Source organism: Raphanus sativus, chromosome 4 (assembly GCF_000801105.2).
Source record: "Raphanus sativus cultivar WK10039 chromosome 4, ASM80110v3, whole genome shotgun sequence".
Taxonomy (NCBI): Eukaryota; Viridiplantae; Streptophyta; class Magnoliopsida; order Brassicales; family Brassicaceae; genus Raphanus; species Raphanus sativus.
In genome coordinates this window covers 31921100-31946882 of record NC_079514.1, presented here as the reverse complement: position 1 = coordinate 31946882, position 25783 = coordinate 31921100, and the positions used below count along the sequence as shown (strand labels likewise).

The 25783-nt window shown below is 33.1% G+C and overlaps 2 protein-coding genes and 1 long non-coding RNA gene across 5 annotated transcripts; 1 reads left to right on the top strand and 2 right to left on the bottom strand.

The window, feature by feature from the left end:
- Nucleotides 1-9300: 9300 nt before the first annotated feature.
- On the bottom strand, nucleotides 9301-12501 carry LOC108831762 (uncharacterized). The gene is made up of 7 exons (XM_018605280.2): nucleotides 11311-12501; nucleotides 10841-10906; nucleotides 10585-10729; nucleotides 10286-10504; nucleotides 9988-10201; nucleotides 9708-9903; nucleotides 9301-9606 (listed from the first exon to the last, which is right to left on the bottom strand). Exons 1-7 carry the CDS (start codon nucleotides 12465-12467, stop codon nucleotides 9480-9482), a joined length of 2124 nt encoding a protein of 707 aa, XP_018460782.1. The 5' UTR covers nucleotides 12468-12501; the 3' UTR covers nucleotides 9301-9479.
- Nucleotides 12502-17858: 5357 nt separating this feature from the next.
- LOC130511073 (uncharacterized) lies at nucleotides 17859-19200 on the top strand. Of its 2 annotated transcripts, none has more exons than XR_008944870.1 (4): nucleotides 17859-18171; nucleotides 18316-18517; nucleotides 18641-18662; nucleotides 18815-19200. It is a non-coding gene; the product is annotated as an uncharacterized LOC130511073 (long non-coding RNA). The 2 variants fall into 2 exon arrangements; XR_008944869.1 differs by having other exon boundaries at nucleotides 17860-18171; nucleotides 18980-19200.
- A 3916-nt stretch (nucleotides 19201-23116) lies between these two features.
- LOC108831761 (casein kinase II subunit beta-2) lies at nucleotides 23117-24965 on the bottom strand. 2 transcript variants are annotated; one of them, XM_018605278.2, is made up of 5 exons: nucleotides 24716-24965; nucleotides 24216-24431; nucleotides 24012-24121; nucleotides 23768-23933; nucleotides 23117-23532 (listed from the first exon to the last, which is right to left on the bottom strand). In XM_018605278.2, exons 1-5 carry the CDS (start codon nucleotides 24876-24878, stop codon nucleotides 23402-23404), a joined length of 786 nt encoding a protein of 261 aa, XP_018460780.1. In that variant the 5' UTR covers nucleotides 24879-24965; the 3' UTR covers nucleotides 23117-23401. The 2 variants fall into 2 exon arrangements, with proteins under 2 accessions (XP_018460780.1, XP_018460779.1); XM_018605277.2 differs by having other exon boundaries at nucleotides 24216-24437; nucleotides 24716-24958.
- Nucleotides 24966-25783: the final 818 nt, after the last annotated feature.

Here is a 25783-nt window from a genome sequence, read left to right as displayed (position 1 = left end):
CCGAGGCCCGTTTTTTTATTTCCTCATAATTTCCTCGTGGGTTTACGAGTTTTAACGAGATATTTTGTCTAAACCCCTAAACCCTAAACCCCAAACCCCATCTTTCTTCTATTTTGTCTAAATCCCAAACTCCAAACCCTATTAATAAATTTATAATTTTATAATTTTCAAAAGGTTATATATCAAATCTTCAAAAGATTATATTTTTGTTGCAAAATAAATAATTTGATTTTGTATAAGTTTATATTAGAAAGAAGAGATTGATATTAGAAGTTAAAGAATTGTGGTTTTAAATTTTGAGTTTTGAAATGTTAAGAAGATTATATTTTCAAATCTTCAAAAGATTATATTTTTGTTGCAAAATAGAAAATTTAAATAAATAATTTGATTTTGTATAAGTTTATATTAGAAAGAAGAGATTGATATTAGAAGTTACAGAATTGTGGTTTTAAATTTTGAGTTTTGAAATGTTAAGAAGATATTGAGGTTAAACGGAAGATATGTTTGTAATATATGAAGTAGAATATAAGAAATATGGGGTTTAGGGTTTGGGGTTTGGGGTTTCTGATTTTAGAGGTTCAGAAATTTACCTCGTTAAAAACTCGTAATTTACGAGGCATTTACGAGGACCAGAAAGACGGGCCTCGCTTATTCGTCGTTGGGTTTGGGACGGGCCTCGCAATTTCCTCGTAAGTTTACGAGGATTTTACGAGGAAATAAAAGACGGGCCTCTTTAATTCCTCGTAAAGCTACAAGGAAATTGCGATGCCTTCGTAAGTTATATATACAACCCAAATCTCACACTCTCCATTCGTCTCAACTTCCTCTCCAATTCCTCCCCATTTCCTCTTCAACTCCTCTCCCATTCCTCTCTCCTTCGAAATGGTAATTTACTCGCTCCCCATAATTAGTTTAGTATATTAGGTAGTTAGATTAGGGAATTTAGATAGGTTTACGGAATTAATGTTCCTTAGATAGATTTTTTAATTATTGATGATAGACTTTTTATTATTGATAATCATAAACTCAAAAAATATATTTTTGCAGGTTCGCAAGAACATGCTTACTGCTCACTACAGAGACATGTTCGGTGAGCCTGGTAGTCAGTTAGACCCGTCAGGTTCTTCTTCAGGTGCCGGCGGTTCCGTGTGAGTGGACTCGAGGCCTTCATCGACGTTATAGTGGCCACAAATCCGGAATGGGAAACTTTGTTGAGGAACATGAAACAACAAAATCCCATTCTAGGCGAGTCATCGGACACACATGACGAGGAGGATGTTACGAGGAGGAGCGAGGAATTCTACGAGGCGATGAACGAGCCTTAGTTTTTTTTTCGGTTTATGTATTATAAAATCAAAAACTTATTTATATATAAAATATTTTGTTGCATTTGAATTTTATTTAAAATTTATTTATAAACCACAAATATTTAAATATTTTTACTAAATTAAATTAATAATTATTAAATTTATGAATATTATTTATTAATTCGAAAATTTGCATTATACGAGTTATTTACGTCGAAAGCTAACCTAGGAATTTACGAGGAATATTTTACGAGGTATTTACGAGGAAAGCTTTTCAAGGAATCTACGTGGAGTTTACGAGGAATATATTTCAAGGAAGTTACATCAAATTTACGAGGATTTCTTTTAAGGAAATTACGTGTAATTAACGACGAATGCATCACATGGTTTCTACGAGGAAAGTCCGCGAGGATTTTACGAGGAAATGCGGCGAGGAACTTACGACGAAATCTTTACTTCGTCTTTACGAGGAAATGGTTGACTCGCTACTTTACGAAGAAATGGCGACGAAATGTGTGTTACGACGGACGATAAACGACGAAATCCATTTCCTCTTACGAGGAATTAACGAGGAAATTGGCCCTCGTTAAATATCTATTTTCTTGTAGTGTTTGCATAGTCCACTCAAGCCTGGGCTTTACCTCGTTGGAACTCCCATCGGTAACCTCGAAGATATCACTTTACGGTACAAACAGAAAAAAAAATGTTCTAAAGGACCATTGAATGAAGTAGAATCAATTCTCAGTTGTAATGTGTGTTTGTGCCAATGATAGTGCTATCCGTGATGTGCTGATGTGATACTCTCTGAGGATACAAGACACTCTGGGAAGTTGCTTCAATACTACAATATCCAGGCCCGTTCCTGCATTAAAGCAGGCAAAGCAATGGCTTTAGGCTACATATAGAAAAATAAAACATATAGGCTACATGTTTAGAACTAATTGTAGTTCAAATGGCTACACAGGAGAAGTTAGTGTTCTTCGTTCCTCTTGTTTTAGCAACGCTTAAACTCTTTTTTTAGATAATTGTTTTGGCAACTTTAAGTGCAGCTATAAAGGCCACATTATTTTTGACATGCTTTAAGCCTCAAAGCTCAGCTTGTAAGTTTTCTCTTTATGCAAAGTCTTGCTTTTGCAATTGTTTGTCTTTTTTTTTTTAATATCATGTGATGTTTTAAATTTATGAGGTTTAGGTTTTCAGAGCAGTTATCACAAGTTCAACGAGGCACAAAGAGAACAAGCTGTCTTTAACTGATTGAAATAGGGAGAGATTGTCGCACTTATCAGCGACGTAGGGACACCTGGAATTAGTGATCCTGTTGATATGTAACATAGAGTTCACACCTGGAATTAGTCGACATCACAAATCAAATTTTAGTTTTGAAACATTAGGTGTTGGGAGAGGAGAGTTGCTTTTCGTTAACAAGAACGTTGTGGAAGTAAATCTCAAGTACTTTAAGCCGTTCTATAGATCTACTATTTTGAAATGTTGAACTTAAAAAGGTCTGTTTTTATAGGCCGCAACGGATAAACAAAAAGCACCATACGAAAAGGTCTGTTTTTTTTATGTATACTTGTATTCACAGCTATATAAAAATTTGATAGTGAAGGAACTGAGGTGTGATATTAAACAGGTGGCAAAAAAAGAACAAGGAGACATACCTGGAAGCAGTGGAAGGATACAAAAGGACGAAAGAAGAAAAGAAGAAGAGACAATTAGTCAAAAAAAAAAAAAGAGCAGCTCATGAAATTCGATAAACAAGAAGCTTTCCAACTGCTTACTAAAAAAACTTTAATATCATGCATAAAAGAAATATATATATATATATATTAAAAAAAATACTCCTTACGCAAAGAACAACAAATTTACAAACATATAAAAAAATTTCAAATAAAAAATTGAAAAATTAAAAAATTACTAAAAGTTCGAAATACAAAAAAAAATCTCTACTGAAATCGACTCATAACAATTTTCACTGAAAAAATGTTAATAACATTAAATTTAAACAAATGATAGTTATCCAACTAAACACATTTTAAAAAAAATTAACATAAAAGAAAAAACCTCGCAGTGTAGGGCGGGTGTTGACCTAGTAAAGTAATATAACACCCAAGTCCTCATTGCATTTAGTCTTAACTCAGACTAAGCCGGTTGGTACGAAGGGGTTGTGAAAAAAACAACCACCTTGTCTCGGTCATGTTGAATCTGAAACTGGCGTAATGGATAAAAGTAAGATTTTGATTTGACGTTTAGGAAAAGTTTCCGTATTGAAATTAAAATTCGGTGAACGAACATATAAAAGAAGTTCTATTATGTTATAACTTATAACCGTACCTGGTTAAAAGCTGCTTACATGCCTTTTAAACAAGGATCAAGTCAATCTAGTTCATTAGAAAGTGCCGAGATAATTTGAGATGATTCTGAATGATCATTTAGACTTGAAAAGCAACCGGAAACTGATTTACACCCACACTTTTACAACATTTCAACTGTAAAAATGCTGATTAAAAATGTTGTAAAAATGCTTTTAGGGGTGGGTGTGGGTGTAAATAAGTTTCCGTTGCTTTCCTCTGCCACCTGATTTTAACTGCCGCTTGTGCATCCATTGCATAGCATGTCTATTAATGCATGTCTGTTAATCAGCCTTGTCCTCCACCGACCATTCTTTGTATGGTTTCATTTCATCTTTCTGTGATCATAACTTATTCATTATTCACAAAACTTACCATTCGCAATTCTATTATAAGATATACTAGATTTTGATCCGCGCTTTGAAAGCGCGGAGTATTTTATGATGAAAAATATTAACAACGTTAGAAAGAACAGTTTGTTATTGTAAGATTTTTTTTCTATTTTTAAAAGTTGCATTTAATCGGCATTTTCAAATCCGATTTAGATCCATGATTGAGTTGGTGAATTCGGTGATCCGATATATAATCCAATCTGATTTTTTTAAAATATATATAATTTAAAATCTGATAGAACTCGCAAAATACTAAAACCTGAGGCTACCAAATGAATTTATAGGTGACCGATATATAATCTAATTTGATTTTAATTATTATTTTCATATTTAAAAAATAATTTAATGTTTTGTTAAATATTTAAACACTTATTAATTTTATATTTTTTTTTATTATATCCGTAACACCAACTTGTTGCAAAATTTGGTTAAATTAGTTTGTTATATTTTACGTGAAACTAATGAAATAACGAAAAATAGATATTAAAACTTTACTATATTTTAAACAGGATTTTTTCTTGTATTTTTCATATTGATGTATATAATCTTATATATTAAAATTAGTTAAACTACTGATCCACGACATATGATCCCATAAAAAGTCATGTTAGGTGTCTAGGTTGGTTTAAGAATATTTTTATTTTTCTATAATATATATTTTTATTTCATTTTTTACCAAAATAATATATAATTTTGTACACTAATTATCTGTTTATTAATCATATCTCGAAAGCTAATATTATTTATTTGTTGCTTCTGATTACAATGGTATAGTCAACGATTATGTATATTCCTACTCAACATAAATTGGCTTAAACATTTAAAAATCATGAAAATATTTGTTTTTTTTTTGCTTTTGCATGAATTGAATTGATTTTTGTTTTTTTATCATAAGATATTTAATCGCAAATAATAGTCTAACCTGCTTTTTAGAATTGACCTAAATAATAGCCTAACCCGGTATAATATTAAACCCAATGCATGATCTCTTATCGAAGCAACCCAGTCTTCTATTTATTATAAGTGAACCAACCCAACTAATAAACCAAGATGAGTGTTCAATGAACCGTCAACTTTGACCATTATTCTTCGGTAAGCAATAACTTATTTTCCCTAATTTACACCAGAAAATCAAATTGAAAATGTTTCCAACTGGCGCTTTTTGAAAATGTTACGTATTTCTAAAGTGATATGGGATCAAGATCTTGAATGCAAAATTTGTTTACTTATGGATGGATTGTATAGTGTGAACAATAAGGTAAGTTTCCGTAAAAGCTAACTAGATTTTGACCCGCCCTTAAAAAGGGCGGGTATATTTTTTGTTGGAAATTATTTTACGTAATAAAAATTATGATTTTTGATAAATTATATATTTTAATTTTTTTATGAAATTTATCTTAAATTTACTTATATGACTTATTTTTGTTATTTTCAATATAACTAAATTTTAGAAGACTCAATAATAATTCTAACCCGTAATATGATTTTATTTATTTAAACCGAAGTTAAACTTATTTTACACTGACTTTTTAATTTAAATAAAATATTTTATATCTTCAACACTCTTGTATTGAAAAATTCATTTGTGCGTTGAAAATATAATCTATAAGTTTATTAAATTTAGTTTATATGATTTAGTTTTTATTTTAAATGAAACTATTTTTTAAGGAGTTGAGATAATTCAGACCCGTATTATGATTTTGTTGATTTAATCATTTGTTATTTCAATTTGATTTTATTTTGAGGTTTCATTTAATAAATGCTTTCAAATAATTAATAATGTGAAATATTTTTTGGAAAAATATGGTGCAAACATTTAGGAAACAAAATTTTCAAAAAAGTTAAGAAATAAATTATTTAAATGCTCTTTAATGTAATTGCAAAATAATGACTTTTGATTGATTACAAATAATGCTGGAGAAAAGATACATGCAATTTTTGTAATTACTTAGAAATTTCAGAGGCAGATTCATAAACAGTCATCTGTTTTAATAGTATAAATAAAATAATTTATAAATACATAAAATATATAAACATATTTGAAATTAAAATAATTTTTTATAAAAAAAGTCTTACGCCATTGTTGTTTATTTCTATAGTTTGACCCATGGCCGTATAAATATTTGCTTTCACTTCAATTTTTTTCTTTGTTCTAATGATAATATCTATCTATATATATATATATGTGTGTGTGTGTAAATTAATATGTATTACATAATTGTTAGTATATCATTTTAAAACAAATTTTTTATTTATTACTTTAAATAATGATATTATGTGATTTTAATCGTCTATTATATCATAGTGTATTATATAAAAATCTAATATTTATAACTAATTGGACTTTTATTATAAAAGTGTTATACTAACAATTTATAAATAAAATATTTTATATTTAATTTATATGATATATAGATTGATTTTGATGTGTGATTTTTATTTTATTATTTTTATTAATAAATATTGAAAATATTAAATGTTAACAAAAAATCTATAAAGAAATTTATTTTGGTTAAGATTCATTCTATTAAAGAAATCTATTATTTAAATTAGGAAAAGACATTAAATACTTAAATCTATCATTTAAATAAGGAAAAGACAAAATTCTCTACTATTTTTGTTACCAAACAAAATTTAATTTTTTTTAAGATTTCTATCCCTATTACCAAACAAAAGCTTAAAGTACTTCTACTTTAATAAGATAGATGTTGAATCGGAAAATATTCGTTTGAATATTCTTTTTGTAATCTGTCAGTTAATTAGTTGCTCAAAATATGGGTATGTTGATCGTGATATATTAGTTTGGTAAATATTGATATTTATTAGATTTAATCTTACCTTAGTTAGACTATATTTTAGGGTGAGTTATTCTTGGGTTCAACCCCTAAGGTGAACCTTTAGGTTCACCAACCAATAGCATTGTGTTATTTTAGATTTAATATATTTTATAAAAGGAAATAAAGTAAATGCAAGTTATATTATGTTTTTTAAATATAGAAAAAATAGTAATTGATAAAAAACGAATTTAAAAAAATAAATTTAATAACTTTTAAACCGTAAAAAAAATACTAAACCCTAAACCCTAAATCCTAAACCCTAAACCCTTGGGTAAATCCTAAACCCTTGGATAAATTTTAATCTCTAAATTATAAACACTAGACACTAAATCTTAAAACACTAAACTCTAAACCATAAACCCTAAATCCTAAACCCTAAACCCTAAACCCTTGGATAAACCCTAAACCCTTGGATAAATTTTAATTTCTAAATTATAAACACTAGACACTAAATGTTAAAACACTAAACCATTAATACTAAACCCTAAACCCTAAATCCCTAAACCTTTGTGTAAATTCTAAACCCTTGGATAAATCATAAATTCTTGGACTTATAACTTGTAGTTCATCTGAAGGTTTAGAGTTTAATGTTTAAAATTTAGGAGTTAGAGTTTTGTATTTTGTTGACAGTGTTAAAAATATTTTAATTTTTTTACAACTACTATTTATTTTTATCCTTTTTATTTTAAAAACATAATATAACTTAGTAATTATTTTATTTCCTTTTATAAAAGATACTAAATTTAAAATAAGACAATGCTATTGGTTGGTGAACCTAAGAAAAAATCTTTTAGGGTGGGTAGTTAATAAATATAGGTTATGCAAAATATATAGAGTATGGTTTTTTTTAATATTCTACATAGAATTAAGTTGGATCTAATTTTGTGATTCTGTTTTAATAGTATCTCTATATACTAAAACGCAAGTCGTCTAACCAATAAAATTCTGACACCTAAGAAATAATTAATAAAATTTAAGAAAAAATCAATTAAACAAAATGCTTAAAAGAAAGAAATAAAAAACAGGAACCGTAGAACAGTTTCCCACGACCCATGATTCTTATTTGTCCATGATATTTTTCTTTTCCATATTCTTTTTTTTTTTTTTGATCAAATTCTTTTCTTTTCCATATTCTAAAATCCTTCATTCAATAAAAAAATAGCAGAGAAATTTTAAATTGCTCGAAAACAGAACATACCAAATGCCAATGATCTTTCTTTGATTTCAAAACTTTAACTCATTAATTCTGGGCCGTATGAAATGTTCCGACCAAGTGCAGAGTTCAATTTTCTAAGTTTTGATGGCTTTGACGAAGCACTACATTGCCTCATCGGAACCAGTTTAGGGCTACAAGTTTCACGAACGAAGGGATTTGGTGGACTTGAATTAATTGCTGTTGATTTAACCGGACCAAAACAGCAATAGGATGAAAAAAACAAGAAAGTTGAAGAAGATGGAAAGCAGAGGAAACGCAGATGCAAACATGGCAATCAAAAGAAGGGCTTTCGAGAAAGGTAAATGCAATTCCATTAATTTACCAGAAAATGATTAGATTGGTAATGTTTTCGATAGGTTATTCCTCAGAATGTCGATTGAAAACAATATTATGATATATATATATATATATATACACAATAAAAAGTAATATTATGTTTTATATATATATATATACAATAAAAAGCCTACAAAAATACCAACCTCTATTATCTATAAAAGTAATGTTAATATTTTAGTTGTATTTGTGCAAGAGAAATGCTTTTCCTGAATTTTCAAGTCTAAATTCTTTAAATTGTTTTGCAAAAGAAAATTAAATATTCTATATTCATCTTCGTTCCATAAAACACATGTCCGTGCGAAGCACGGGAGATCATACTAGTTGGTATATATACCACAAGTCATACTATTTATATATAAGTACATGTGGTTTAGGTGTGCATATGTAGCGAGGATGCCGAATCTCTCAAAGTCTGTTTTTTTCTTTGGAGAGTGAAATGTGGAGCCAGATTTGGCTGTTTAAGTACCTTACAAGACAATTCTTCTAAAAAAACTAGTATAATGGAGACAATGCTATTAACCCCAAAAATCAAATCTAAAACCAGATATCAGGAGAAAACTGCTCATGAAGCTTATAAGAATAGTGAAAAAGATTTACGACAACCGTATTTCCCAGCTTTAAAGTTTCCTCTTATCACACAATTTTTGATGAATATTGGATTGAGAATTTGTATGTATTTTTGCCTAGTTAGACGTTTTTATCTGGAGTTGTTGACAAAAAAAAAAGACGTTTTTATCTGGAGCAAAACAGCCTAGTTCGACTTGTATGGTGCATTTCACTTTAAGTTCACAAACCCAAAAGTCAGAAATGGTAACAGGAATTTGTACTCCTGATTGTCCCATATTTTCTAAACTTGAAAACGTGAACCGATATGTCTAATACCCAAAATAACAAAAACAATAACGGACTGTCTTTTTTTTGCTAACACAATAAAAAGATAACTGCTAAATCATAAAGGATGAGTGGCGATGTACAGAGAGAACTAAGAAAGAATACAAAACATCAACTCACAGTTTTAATATAAAACAAAAGATACTTTAGTTAATCGTAATCTCTTCTGAACCAGCAAGCTTCTGCTTCTTCCATTTGTAAGCAGCTTCAAGAATCTTGAGATTTGTTGTCTGTGATTCTTCTGGGTAAAGATAATCAATATATTCTTCATACCTGCCAAAGATTCCAACGTAAAATGTTCACATTAAGCTTTCGATAATCAAAAATCCAAAGTTATCAAAATTGAGAAATGATATATGTATTGCAAAACGTACTCTGTAAAGCCATCTTCTCTAGTGATCGGCTTTCTCTTCTTGAGCTTCTTTGGGAGCTTAGATTGTACCACACTCACATCCCCGAGATTACCAAAGTTTGTCTCCATGTTAAGCCAATCCTCCAAGAGTGTAGCTCGTTCTTCTTTCAACTCTGGTGCAGAGTCTTTGTAGTAGCTGTTGGCTCTCTCGAAAATAGCTGAGTAGAAGAAAGAAAAACAGTTAAAATATGTCGCACGTAATCATCAAAACTCATATAAACAACATGTAGTTAATAAGTTACCTCTGGCACGTTTGATGCACTCCTTCTTGCGTTCAATAGCATCTGTTTCTGCTTGGTCTTCCTCTTCCTCGTCTTCTTCTTGTTCTGCGGTAGAAGCTTCAAACTTTGCAAAACTAACCCACACCTTGTAATGCTTTGTGCGGTCCAAGAGCCGCTCATATAAAGCCCGTGTCCTCTCTAATTCTCCTTCAGCTATCTCAAAATCAATGTATGCCTGCCACACAAAAAATATAGAGCTTCAATGATCCAATCGATTCAAAAGTCTTGAGGAATGAATGTATTGGAGTGAATATTTTACCTTCCATAGGAGTTCCGGCATGTCAAGAGCTGGCTGAGATATTGCAAGCTCAAAGATGGCTCTAGCTCGTTCAGTCTCAGCAAGAGACCTCTCTAGCTCAGCATATTTGCTCCAAGCATAGCAATTCTCAGGAGACCACTCAAGATAACGCTCATAAAGCTTTCTACACCTATCCATGTTTCCCAGCTGGACCTCAATCTCAATGTATTTCTTGAATATCTGTAAAAGATAACCAAAAGTAAGTACACCAGTGTGTGTGTGGGGTTAAACGAGAGCAATGAAACATATTTAATGCTTACCTTATCTTTTGGAGCTTTCCCAATCGCGTTTCCTAGTATCTGCCGAGCACCGGCGAGATTCAATTGCCGGATTTCAAACTGAGCAGCAAGTAACCATATTTTGGCAAAGGAAAATTTGGAGTGGGGGATAAGCTTCAGGCATTCTCTGTTACGTTCGGTAAGACGAATACAGACAGACAGTCAGACTAAACTGCCAGAGTGAAACACAGATGAATGTAAACTTCACAAGTTTCAGAATAGGTAGACTTTAGCGTACCTGTATACATCTCGTGTACGCTCCACATCTTCAGTTTCAATCTCTTCATACAATGCATAGTTAATCCTACACCAATTAGTTACATCAGTGTCAGTGTTTCAGTAAATCCCAGAAACAAAAAAAAAATATGCTAATAAAAGACAAAACAGACAACAATATCTTTCCACAAAATACAACAATCTGTTTCAATAGATTGATTAGTGACCTGAATGTGCTTAAAGCTCAATCTGCTTAAGACAACCAAACCTAAACAGTCACAGTTAAAGGAAGCAGCTAAACTCAACCTTCTTATGCGTAGCATGATCAACATCCTACGCAAACCATGAACCCAACATTCACCATGATCAAAGTCTAACAACTCAGTTTAAAGAAAAACTAAACTTAGCCTTCTTATCCAAAGCATGATCAACATAAGAAGGGAGCATTCCAATTCTAGGCTATTATTACCAAAATCAGTAAACCAAACTCACCAGAGGTAGATGTATCTTTGCCAGTAACGTTTCTCTTGAGCAGGTGGAATATTAGCAATTGCCCTCTCATAAATCTCTCTTATCCTATCTCTGTTCCCTACAGTCTCCTCAAGCCTAACGTAATCAAACCAAGAATCATAGTTCAAAGGGTTCTTCCTCACTTCATCTTCATACTGAAACCTCCTCTTCCCAACGATAGCGTCCTCGATCCCTTCCTTATCACCATACTGCTTCTCAAACGCCACAAACTTCTTATACAAATCCTCAGCTCTCCCTTTAGGTATATGATCAAGCGCAAACTTATAAATAAACCTCGCTCTCTCCGGCTCCTTGCAACGCTCCTCAAACTCCGCAAACGCCACAAACAGCGTCTCGGCCTCCTCGTCGTCCGCCAGCTTCCCCGTGGCGCGTTCGTACACGTGCCTCGCGCGTGCGACCTCACCTCCCTTCATTTCGAACTTAGCGAACCGTATATAAGCGGAAACCTTCGGATGGCAGAGAACAAACCTCTCGTAGATCGATCTCGCCCGTTCGATCTCGTTATACCTAAGCTCGAACTTGACGAACGAGAGCCACCCTTGCTGGTCCGGAGACCACTGCATCCACCTCTCGAATATCTGCCTAGCTCCGGCGACGTTCCCGAGCATCTCCTCCATGTGGATGTACTTGTACCAGAGCTGGTCCACGCGCGGGAGGAGCGTGACGGCCCGGTCCCACACGTTCCTGGCGCTGTTGACGAACTTGTTCTTCATCTCGAACTCGGCGTACTTCAGCCACAGCGTGCGGTTACGGTAGTCCCCCTCGATGGCGCGCTCCCACACGCTCCGCGCCCGCGCGTAGTCCTTCTGGGACTCCTCCCACTGCGCGTACTTCATCCAGACCTGGATGTTCCATCGAGCGCGGCGGATCTTGTCCTCGAACTCCTTGCGGCGGCGGAGGCGGTAGTCGGAGAGCTCGGTGGAGTCGGTGATTTTCTGCTTCGGAGGACGGATCTCGGCCTCCTGACGCTCTCGGGCTTCTCGTAGGATCTGCTCCGCGGTGATTTGGACCGGGGCTGGGGTCTTGTTTTTGACCCGGGTCGGGCGTGGGAGCTTGACCTCGGTGTCTTTACGGGTCATGTACGCTAAGGTACGATCGGAATCTTTGCCGGAGGCCATCGCTTCTCGCGATTTTGCTCTCTTTGTGTGGGGGGGGGGGGGGGGGTTTGGGTGAAAAGATGGAAGAAAGGCGCACATGTTTGATTATATTGTATTGTTAATGGGCCATAAAGTCCAATGAAAATCCTAATGGTGGCCCAATATATAAACACTTCCAATACCAAACCTTTTTGTGCAATTGTTAGGAAAATCCCGAAAAGAAAATCCTAAATTAATAAGGGACTCCCTGGTTTTGATGGCAAAAAAAAAAAGGACTCCCTGGTTTTTCCAGATACGAACTGCAAACAATCGATTATATGTTGGATTGTTAATGGGCCAAGACAAGTCATATAAAACAAGAACCAAAATATTCATAAAAATCATCATTATATTAATTAAACACAAACAGAACATGATAATTAAACACAAGTTAAGCACACAAAGAAAGAAAAAAGTACAATTGAACACACATTATTAAGCGCATTTGATTGTTTACTTATCAGAAAGAAAACATTATTAAGCGCAGAAAGATAAAACCAACAAGGGTCATAGCACACAGATAAAACACAAGACACGGATGATCACTTCCGAATATTAATTTGTTTCGCTTCTCACCGACCATCGCTTTCACTTGTGCTAGCGTTGTGACGACCTAATCCCATTTGGTAATGGTACAGCTCTCGTTGACGTTCTTCCTCTCTCTCCTCCTCAAGAGCGTCTGCGGTCTCATTCAAATACATTTCCTGTGCAGCTGGTGGCAAAATTCCCTAGAGACGGTTGAATACGCGGTCAACCGTCTCTTCGTCAGTCGTCGAATATTTGGTTACATAAGTTTTGACTTCTTGCCTTGTCATGTAGGTTCCAAACGCGTACCCATACAGTAGAGACATCTGCCTCGAGGAGGGGTTGCAGATGCCTCCTGCAGATATTTCAGCTACCAAACTGGCGACCGCAGTTCGGAGTGCCGAACTCATTCTCTCAACTCGTTCACGAGGAGGAGGAGGAGGAGGAGGAGGCACACCCTGGTTGTTCATTTTCTTATGAAAGCCTGTAGTTAAAACAAATAAATTTTTAGTTAAGTACAATACTTTTCTAAATAATATGTAAAGATAGCATATAGAAGTAAATCTTTCAAACAAATATTGCCATGCATAATGCAACGTGATATCATGCATATATATATATTTTGACAAGAATGTGAATTCATTTCAATGAAATGGCAAAGTGAGGCAGGTAAACTTGAATCTCATCAATGCGAATTATGCTTAGGTCATGGGAAATGAATTATGCTTTTATAAGAAAAGTAGTTACAAGATCTTATGGAGGAAGGAATGAGTGTATACTATCGTGAGATATTGCAAAAGATTTATGAGAGAAGGTTTCAATACTCACCTTATATAAGGAAATTTTTGAGTGGGTTAAATTGGTTTATTTGTAGTATCCGGTTCAACAAAACCAATACCTTTCACTCCACTCGAAAAACTCAATTAATGTATATGTGATGTTTTAAATTTCACTTTGGATACTTCATCCTTTTTTAAAGAGAAAAGATTCTTTTACTTTTGTTTCGTGTTGAAGAAAGAGTTCACCATTATTTTGTTTTTAAAATATTGTATTTATTGCTTCAGTAAATAATCAAAATCACAGGATATTGATGTATTAGAAATTGACCCAATATAAGAAAAAGCAACTATAGGGTCATCAATAGACACGAATATTTTACCCGGACCCAAAACTCTGAATTAGAACCGACTAGAAAATACCTGACATGTAACCAAACCAGAAATTTATAAATACCTAATTAACTGGATCCAAAATTCCTTTTACCCAAAATCGGAACCGAAAAAGACCAATTCGAGTCGACCCAAATCTTAATAAAACTGACCGAATAGAGCTAATTCGTTAAGAACTGATTCATGTGTTCTATTTTCTATATTAAATTTTATGATTTAGTTGAAATGTCTTTTCTAATTAGCAATCTTCATTATATTTTGTAACCACTGTTAAGTAATATAGAACTTTAAATGTTAAATTTAGAGTGTAGAAATGTTTAATTTTAATTATTAATAGTTTGTTTTTGATTGAAAATGTTAGATAAAGTGACAGATTCCGGTTAAATTTTGATGGAATTGGTATTTCATAATTTTCAGTCCCTAAATACCTAAACTCCACCCGAGCCGGCTACAGACCCAGAAATTATAAGCAGCTTACACATATTTTAATTATAGATCCGGAAATATCTGGATCCAAAAAGAACTGACCTGAACCGGAACAAAAAAATTCTAAATACCGAGTTGGATTTAAATGTCTAGACCCTAAGTATTCAGTCTTGAAAGGAACCGACCCAAGGCCCAGGTCTTGTCATTAACGTCTAACATAACTTAGAGTAAGTAAATTATATATACACGACATAAGTAATGTATAAAGCAATTATTACCCACATATCAATTTTATTAAGATTAATTGAATCATGTTAGGTACATAAATGTGTATAGCATTTGTAATATCATTATCATCTCACTCCCATATGTTAAAAGAAAACTTGAAAATTAAATTTTTTACAGTTACTATATACCCAACCACTCACCACCACTTACTATTATTCACGTTGCATTATGCACTCACATTAAAGCTCACACTTAATTGTTTTTTTTTTCTGTTTTGAGGAAGAGGTTCCCTTTCCTAAATCACCTCTGACATGGAGCTGTGTTGCCTTACTTCTGAGAAAGTTACATTGTCACACCATGACAATACATCTATATCTATATATCTTATTAAAACAGAAACATTCTGTTGGACCTAACATTTATTTTGTAAGTTTTTAAATTAAATACACTTTTATACTTTATAGTTAAACCTACATTAAATCACTAATATTCCTTTCTTTATACTACTATCCATGTTTCCAAACAATATACTTATTTCTTTATACTACTATCAATGTTTCCAAACAATATATTTTTATACTACTATCAATGTTTCCAAACAATACAATAATTAATCTTAGTTATTTTATATCTATCATTTTCTCTTTAATATTTTGTAGAAACGTCATAATTGCATAAATTGCAAAATAATAAACTTTAAAATTTGAATTATAAGATTATTAGATTACAAATTATGAAACTTTTACAATTTAAATCAAATTAGATTACACATCGATCATCCATCAGTTCAATGTGTTAGTTTTGGGTTTTAGTGATTTTTTAATATGAAGATTTTTAAAACCTAACCTAAATTGAATTGTTAGATCTCCGGATTAACCGGTATAATCACAATCGGATTGAATTTAAAAACACTGATTTAAATGAAAAAATATTTTAAATACACTCTTTAAAAATTACCAAAATATTTGTTAAGTTATTAGTGAAATTTTTCATCGTAAAATATTCCGCGCTTCCAAAGCGCGGATCAAGATCTAATGTTCATTATTGTTGCTGGCAGTGCAACTTGGCGTGGTCTAGTCTCTTTTTAATTTCAGCTATCTTTAAGAGACAAAAAATAATACTAATTCTCTATTCATTTTGATGTTGTATAGCTTTATAAAAGAATCTATCCTTTTATTACTGAGTATTGATATTTCAAGTGATCAACTTGTGCAATGTTGTCTGCAGTTATAAAAAAAGTCCGAAGAAACTGAGTTCATCACTTTGATGAGTTTTTCTAACATAAATGTTACAAAAGTAAAAGTATGTTAAATGCTAGTTATAAATTATTTAAGCTAAATAATGAATTCGGTGATCATTCCTAGATATCAAAGATGATTTCTTAATATTTGCAGGGAAATTCAAAATATCAAATGCATTTGAGATGTCTAATATGACCATATAAACCCTCAAGGATCTGATGTTAAAGAGTTTCTCAAACTGTAATTTAATAAACTGTGTATTGCAAATGTTGTTTCTTAAATAAGTGAAATGATGTTTGTCATGTGCAAATAGTACAGACCACTTGGTGATAATTTGGCTCTAACAAGTTTGAGTGGTGAAGATTTGAATTTTTTTAAGAACGCAAAACAGACCACTAGGCATTGTCCAGAAAGATCAATAAGAAATCATGATGGCTATAATGAGGTATTTTTAAATATTTGATATACATATATCTTTATTGGACACCTTTCAAAGTTCCTAAATAGAATCTTATGTCTATAGTTTGAGAAATGCATTGTTAAGGCAACCATTTGTGGAATAGACACTGATTAGGCTTAGTATTATTTTGGCTGTGATTATTCCAAGTGACAAGAAGGTTACGAAAATAACAAGGAAAAAAACAGATTTCAAATGATTCTGTCAAACCTTTGTGGCGTTGTGATTAATCATGTTCATTCTAATGTCACTAATGTTACACCAGAGTAAGTATTTAGTAACTTAAACATCATTTTTAAAATATTTGCCCGTACACTCTTAGATATCTTTTTTATCTACCAGATTCAAAATCTACCTACTCATAAAGGGGATGACGACGACGAGACTAAGATAATGTTGCTTCATTTTACGCAAGTCCAATTGTGGGTTTATCTGCTGAAGAGATCCTAGATGGTTCATTGGAAGAGGTAAATTGTTTATTCATATAATATGAAGATTCATGGATCACTAACCCTATTTTATTTAAAGGTTAATTAAAGATCCTGAAAATTTGCCTGAAGCTATCACAAATTTAATTGGACAAACGTTCCAATTTGGTCTTTGTGTGAACAGAGACAAATGTTTTCAATGGAGCTGAGGTATATCTTATTGAGAAAAAACATGGGATGCTGATGTACAAATTAGACTAGAAGAAGATGAGACTGATGAAGAGTCACATGTCAATCCTTTTCATCTTCCATTTCTAACATCCAGGTTAGTGATTATTTTCATGAGCAAGACTTTAGGCTTCTGTTTTAGTGATTTTTATCTGGATTCCTTTTTATTTATATTTGTTAGGGATCTTTACTCGTCACAAACAATGCTGAAACCACAAATGTGTGTTCAACACTACTGCCCAAGTTCAAAGAAGAAGGGGAATTATTTGGAGATCTACCTTCTACTTCTAAGAAATCATTAACTAAGTTGGTCAAGATGGAAAAGATTACTAGAGAGTAATTCAGGGAAGAACTTTGTTTGACCATGTGGAAGTCTTTTCTAATAAGTTAGTAGAATAACGATTTTGGCTTTCTTGGTTTTGTTTTGTTCCTATTTATTTTTAGTTATCTTTATATTCAGTGTTTTACAATCATATATATAATGAGCCACTTTGCTCTCTCCTCAGGTCATCCACGTCAGCCTTTTTTAATAATTGTGGGACCCACATTTTTTTGGTTTGATTTTATAATTAAGTTTCTGCGGTTGGTTTGATGATTTAGCCAATATGATTTTGGTATATGTGCTGGTTCGGTTAGGCGTATGAGAGTTTGGTTACTTAACAAAAAAAAAAAGTGTTTGACTAGCTTAGGGTTTCATTGTTATTTCTTCGCCTCCTCAACTTCGTCGTCTCCGATATTTCCCTGCAAATACAATGTTTTTTCCTGTTAACCTTCCATTCCGTTCAGCGAATGAATATTCACCATCACTCTCAATTAAACTTCTTAATCAAGCTTGATTCTTCGATAATGTCTTCTTCCGATGTTGTTGTTGCGCAATCAGTTGACCCGGTTCTTTGTTTCTCGGCTTCTCCGTTTTTGGGACTAGAAAAACCTCAAAAGCATGGTGAATTCATGGGAATCACCCTACTTCTCCTTGATGAGAAGGTATTGTATCAACAAGCATCTTATATTTGATCTAAATCTTTTTTAAAGGCCGAAGCTTTAAATGAGACGGTTCCCGTCAAAGTTTCACGATTTGGTTTTTTTGGAGGTTTGATTTGACTTGACCTGATTTCGAACTGGATACAGACACTGGTTCCAGACACCGAAGGTTGGACAATGGATGGGCATTAGGATTCACTGATATACAGGACCTCAGTGCTGTGAGACCCCGCCGGCTCTTAACCCGGTCTCCGGTCGGGTCATGTGGAGAAGCTGGGTGGGCTTGAAGCTTACGTCTCTGGCTCTCCCGATTCCAAGTTGTGCGCCATCCTCATCTCTGATGTTCTTGGTAAATTCTTCTTCTTCTTCTTTGCTTTGATCTCGAAGTTATATGTTTTAGTCAAAGACATTAATTTTATTGGACCCATTTTATCGCTGTATTCTGACTTGAGCTTTGTATTCTCTTCTTCAGGGTATGAAGCTCCAAACTTGAGGTAATAGATTGTTCCATCCCGTTAGATTTTGCATGTGTGACTGTAAATAGTTTTGTTGGTTTTGCATTTTTACATGCTGAAGTCTTTTGTAAGAATTTGAACTTGATCTTATTTGATATCACTGGATAAGATGTGATTGGTTTCACTGGCAGCAAGTCTTGTGGTCACGGTTTGATTGCATTCTCTTCGGTCATTGTTCCTTATTGCAAGTTTAGAAGAAGACGATTAGATTCTATGATGAATTCCTTGCGTTGTCACTACCAACCAGCACGGTCAGCAATTCATTCCACCTGAATTAATTTATTGTGTCCTTGCAGAGAGAGATGGTTTGAGTTCTGGGAATGTTCGAGTTGACGATAGTGCTGCTGTTGATATTTGAAGGATTGGATTGTATTTACAGCTTTATTGTGTAATGCTTTAGTTTTTTTTAATTTGTTTGTGTTTGTTTGATAATTTTTCATTTGCCTACTGTTGCACAACACCCTTATCTTATCTCTGTATATGCAATTCAGGTGGAGTAATAGTTTGGAATCATATATATTTTTATGTCCTCATAGAAAGATTTATGAAACTTTATAACAAAATCCATCATTTAAAATTATAGAAAGAATTAGCTTAAAGTAGAGTAGCAGCTGATTCGTGTTTTCCAACAACAACTGACTGAGATGTTGTCTTTTTATTTAGCATTTTTTCATTAGTTTAATAGCTAGAAGAAGGTGACAGGTGTCCATCTTCAATGTGAGCACATGGATTTGTTCTTTTTTAATAGGCTAGCTTGTCTGAATACATGTAAAAAGGTAATCTTCTGCAACTCCCAAGCTACAATGAGACAGGTTGTTTGAATTTTGTTAAGTAAATCATGTGATTCAATATTAAAGCGTTCCTGTTATTACCTTTTATGAATTCTTGAATAGATGTAAAGTATTAGTTGGTGCCTGCCGGCAAGCTGAAGGTAGCCTGAAATAGGCCAATGTGAACACTTTTCCTTTTCTTAGAGAAATCATTTTCGCCCAGTAATCACTCATCTTCATCTCTTACTTTGCTCTGTTTTTGAAGAGACAGAGTACAGAAAAGTTTTGCTTCTTTTTTAAAATATAAACTAACTTTTTAAAAGTTCTAGAGGTTTAGGAAGGAACTGCTTTTGGGAAAGAAGAGAAATAGAGACGTCTTGGTTTTTATTCGAATCTGAAAGGAGGAGATGCTTCAATTGATCAGTATGTTACACTACAATACCACAACTATATCTGACATCCCGTATATCTAACATCCCCGCGCTTGCGCGGGGCTCTGCCCCTAGTTATATTTAATAAAATCCTATTGTTTTCACACGGATGTTTGTTAAAACAAATGAAACGACAACTAAAACGCAGACCGATTCATTCTAGTCCTAAAATATCTAATTCTAAAAGGTAATTCGGCCAAGAAAATCCTGAACTTTTCTGAAATTGCCAAAATAATTATCTACACTTGCCTGGCTAATAAAAACCTAAACTTTTGTTGACTTATTTAAATAATTTAGAAACTTACGGTTGACTGACCAGATTAGCACACCGTTAAACAAGAGTTAAGACAGCGTTAACACAACGTTAACTGTTGGCGTTAAGTAAAACGACGTCCTTTCGTTTTACACTATTTGAAAATAAAAATAGGAAGAAACCGGATTTCGAACCCAGGTTGTTTGGATCAAATGGCAACGTAATTTACCACTAGTCGCAAACACATTTACTTTTATTTGGTACTGATTTTGAATATAAAAAAATCTCTAAAAATTTAAAAGGTCTTTAAAATTCTAAAAATATGAAAATAAAGATTTTTTATAAAATTAATTTTGAAACTAAAAGTAAAAATAAAATTTTATTTTTTCCTTAAAAATCAAAAATCTTCCAACATTTTCATTTTTAAAAACAAATTCCAAAAAAATAAAATTTTCATTTTCCAGATAAAAAATCGAAAAAATAAAAAAAAATCGAAAATATCAAAAAGTTATAAAAAATTCGAATCTGAAAATAATCAGAATTTATTAAAATATTTTTTTATTTTTTTTTATAAAAATATTTTTTTATTTTTTTATAAAAATACCAAAAAGAAATTTTTTCATTTTTCAAATTATAAAAAGAAAAATTGAAAAACAAAATTCGAAAAAACAAAATTTCAAAAAAAGGATAAAAAATTTCAAATCTGAAAATATATAATCAGAAACTATAAAAACATTTTAAAAATAGTAATAAATTATATATATATTTTCTGATTATATGTTTTCAGATTCAAAATATTTTATAACTTTTTATGGAATATTTTTTTGAATTTTTTTAATTTTTTCAAATTTTTTTTATAATCCGAAAAAATGAAAATTTTCTTTTTTGGAATTATTTTTCAATTTTAGAAAATTTAAAGATCTTTTTAAGTTTTTAGATATTTTTTTTAATATTCAAAATTAGTACCAAATAAAAGTAAATGTGTTAGTACATACAATGAATGTACCACTAGCCCAGTGGTAAAGTACCTTTCCATTTTATCTAAACAACCTGGGTTCGAACCCAGTGGTCTACTTGATTTTATTTTCAAATCATGTAAAACGACGTCGTTTTATCTCATTTCAAAATGACGTCGTTTCACTTAACACCAACTTTTAACGATGTTATTTTTTTCTGTTAAATTTGGTGACGGCATGCTAAATTGGCAAGTCAACGAAAACATTGTTAATTAATTCTAAAGTCAATGAAAAGTTTATGTTTTTTTTTGGTCAGCTCTAAAATTCATGTTTCTTTTAGCAATTTCTGAAAAGTTCAGGATTATTTTGGCCGAATTCCCAATTTTAAAAAGGCTTTGTAATTATTTATTTGATGTGCCAATGCAAAGACGAAGTGTCATTCATTGAGGTAGTGTTGTTATACACCAGTGTTTTGTTCCTGAAATTATAAAACAAATATAATAAGCATCTAATATATTAGTTTAGTGAACGTAATTTACAACTTAGATATCAATGTTTATGGCCATATCTAAACATAAATCCCTGTGAACGAATTCACATATTATATATCTACAGTGGCGAACCTACATTACCCAAGGAGAGGGCAAATGCCACCATAAAATTTTCATAACTTGTACGCTTGTAACATTTACCCGGTCCATTATATTTCAGCCTAATGTCTTCAATACATGAATGTTTTGCATTTAAGTTAACCATGCGTTTGTTTAAATATTCCTTTAATCAATTATAAAGAGATAAGAAATCATGTGAAGATTAGTAAGAATTTGTCAAGTGGTTATTTTGGTTTTGTAGAATTCGACTGTACAAGCATTTCCAAGTATATAATAGTTTTACTTGGATTTGTTGAGGTACAGTTAGGATATCTGTTAATTTCAGGGACCTTCTATTCAAGTTGAGGTTTTCTGGAAAAGGCTGAGATAATATTCCAACAAAGTTTTTCTACATGTTAAAGTTGTAAGTTGTAAATTCAACAAAGTTACATGTTAAAGATGTAGTTGTTGAGGCAATCGGAGAGAGCTAAGATAGCTTTTCAGCACATTGAAATGTAACAATTAAATTGCTGAAGCTTAGGATTATTTACGTTACAAGTCACAACACAACAGCTACAAGGGGATGTGACTTTAGCCTATGTCGTAATTAGAAGTTGTGTTGGATATACTATCCTTAGAAACATCAACCACAATCATTCATATTTTTTTGTTTAAGCTTCCGAAGAGGAATATTGGACAGGACTCGGGTTACATTTTTGTTGATTTCATGACAAAGAAAGAGACTTGAAACGAGAAAAAGCATGGTAGAGCAGAGCACCCGTTCCTACATACACCATTTGGTAAGCCAGTAAGCCTTATGTTGCACTATGTTCTCTATCTCTCTCTCAAACGTCTTCATTTGGATTCATTATGAACTATTTATTTACCGTCGCAGGTGCTCGAATGGGCCAAAGATGACAATAGCATGGAAAATAAGAGGCATCGTTCATCCTGGTATATAAGTATCAAGAAAATGATCTTCCAAAGAGAAGAAGAACAACAGAATAACCACACCCCCCTCTGTTAAGAAGTTGCGTTTCACACTGACTGATAATTCTCCATTATTGAGCTTTTGCTCTGTACTGAATTATTAATTTATGTTTTAATTTTTGAATTAAATGATTGAAGAATTGTTACTTAAATACATAAAACATTTCTACAGATTTTTTGAGTGGACAACCTAAAGGTTATAACAGAAACTTCAGAAGGTCAGTCTTGAGAAAGGAAGGTAGGCTTTAGATTAATAGGAAGGCAGAAAGTGTAAAAAAAAGAGCCACATGGTAGAAAGATAAGTAAAGTCAGATGAAAAATCTTAAACGTTATTTGAAGAAAACAGTAGAGAAGCAAGCACTCCTGATGAAAACTAACATACGTAGTATAAATTTCTTACAAGATTAGAATAACTGATGGACCTCTCACTAAGGAACAAAAAAAAAAACAAAAACATAGATATGAATCCATCAATCGTAGTCCAAAATGTACAAAAATAAACCACGAACCTACACATTTTCCTCCAATTGCAACAATAATAAACAGCAAAACAACGAAGACAGCAAGCGCGGAGGCTCGCCCCTGGTAACATAAGTATTACAGTTTTAATATTACACGTTAACCTAGGTTTAAGATAAACTAGTTCCACATTTCGTTTGGTTGACACGTCTCCTGCTTTCTCAAAACGCATGATGCTCTTGTACCTGGTTCCTCTACTTTCTTTTCCTTTACGGCTTGTGTAACTTAAACCCAAACACTTTAGGAACGTAGCTCTGCGAGGCTTTTTGTGGCTTCATATCTCCGTACGTCATCAGGAACAGATGTGGAAACGTTGTCCCAAAGTAAGCTCCATCTATGTCTGTTTTTTTGATGTTAAAGAACGACAAACACAAATATCGACAAACAATACATGAGAGTGTAAGAATATTTATTAAGAGACGAGAAAGCAAAATCAAGCTATAACTCTTCTTTACTAAGAAGCATTGTGTATTTAGACCAAAAAAAAAAAAAAAAAAAAAAAAAAAAAAAAAAAAAAAAAAAGAAGCATTGTGTATATATAAGTGGCGGTGTGAGTGAAATAAGAAAAAGGATACTTGCTTGGTATTTCGATCTTGGGTAATACACGTCTTCACATTTGGGGCAGTATATCTTAATGGTACTTGCTAAAGGGTTATCAGATTGACCAATCGGTAAACAAGGCTGGCCACCACAATAAACTCTTGGGCATCTTCCAAAGTCATGGTTTTTGTATTTGTCTAACTGCAAAATCATCAATTGGTGGATGTTCTACTGCGAGTAAAAAAGAAAAAAAGAAAAAGAGAGAAAAGCTTCTTTTACCATAGAAGCCAGCCCTTGGGTTGTTAATATGTAACGAGCATGAATCATTCCATATAGCATCTCTGCAGCTGACTCGACCAATTCATATTGTTTCTCTGTAAACCTCTCACCTGTTACCCGTCAAGCCAAATCAACAGTACTCAAGAAAAAAAAAACCACATACTAAAAGTAATCAACACCATAGTAAGGGTAAGACGTACGTACCATGAGTAAAATCAACATCCAAAATCAAATCAAGGGCGTAGTCATAGTAGGGAACTTGATGGATGAGTCCACACAAGTTAAATTGATCCTGAATGTAATCATCATCAATTTGGCAGAATAACTCGTTCCCACGTAGGTTGCAGAACCAAGATATCCATGAGGTGTCGTCCTTTACATCAAAACCAGTACTGATCCCAGATTCTTTGCTGTCTGTGTCTACAGCTAATACCAAAAACACAAGAAACGACCACAAAATTTTCATTCTTGTAAAAAAAGGTTCAATCAAAACAAATACGAATTAAGATTTACTGGAATCATCAGGAACAACAGCTACGTCAAAGGATCAAACTTTCCAGCTTTTTTTTTTTTTTATGTTACATTACAGAAAATGAACAATATGAGTAACACAAATTTCCAGAAGCAAACCCTAGGTACGGACTCAGATTCGATCGAAAAGGATTGAATCGAACATTCCGCAGATGTAAAGAAGGAATGGTTACCGTCAGAACGTGAATCACGATTGCTGTGGTCGTGCAATTGCTTGACGGAGTTCGATGCTCCACTGCTAGTCTGAAACATCGGATGACACGCCCCATTATCGTAAAGCTCGTACAACCGTTTCCGATCGACTACCTCTGACTTCAGTCCACTCTCCTTATACATGCTCTCCTCCCGAAACGCTGGCTAGGGTCTTGAAAGAGCTTCAACTAGTCTACCGGTAGTAATTCTTTTGGGTTAAAGTATTTTTATTTTGTCACCATTTGGGTTTTTTTTTTTGGATTTTACTTTTGATAGATTTTAGTTTTTTGAAAAACTTTTTAAATTTTGATTTTGAATTAAATAAATTAGAGAAAATGACTAAAATAGCACTAAACCAAATATTTGTTTCCAAAACTAGCACTCAAGGTCCAAAATCACAAAAATAGGTTTCGGATCATTTACTCTTATGCCCTTTTTCTTCTTTAATTAATTAAATAGAAAAAATTAGAAAATCTCAATCCTCGTCTTCTTCACGACCTCTCGGAACTGTCTCTCTCCCTGGGCCCGACGTCGGTGATTCTCACCATCTCCGACGACCGTTCATGAGGCTTCGGCGGCTTTCCAGTGACTAAAGATGGTGAAGGGACCGGAATTGGCTCTTGCTCTTCTGGAACGGTTACGATGGCCCCGGTTAGAGAATCGAGGACCGTGACGTCATCGTCGTTGCGGCTTTTGAGGCTTTGTGCGAAGGCTGTGCGGAAAGTCTCTGCTACGTTGTTGAACTCGGTGTACAGGTTGGGAGGTTCGAGGGGAGCGGATGAGGATGGAATCAGAGTTTCTAGGTCGTGATTCTCATAATAATATCTCTTGTCTTGTATATCTCCTCCGATTCAACATCTCCAGCTCCTTCTGTCTCCGTATCTTCTCCTAGTGCTCCTGTAATCTCTTTGGCTCGCTTAAAGCATGATTCTTCATAAGTGTTGTTGATTTTGTGGTCTCTCCAATGATTTGCCTTGTTCGTTGATTCTCTTGTGAATTTCCAGATAGCGTCTCTTTAGTTCTCTCTGGCCATCGATCTCATCAAACAA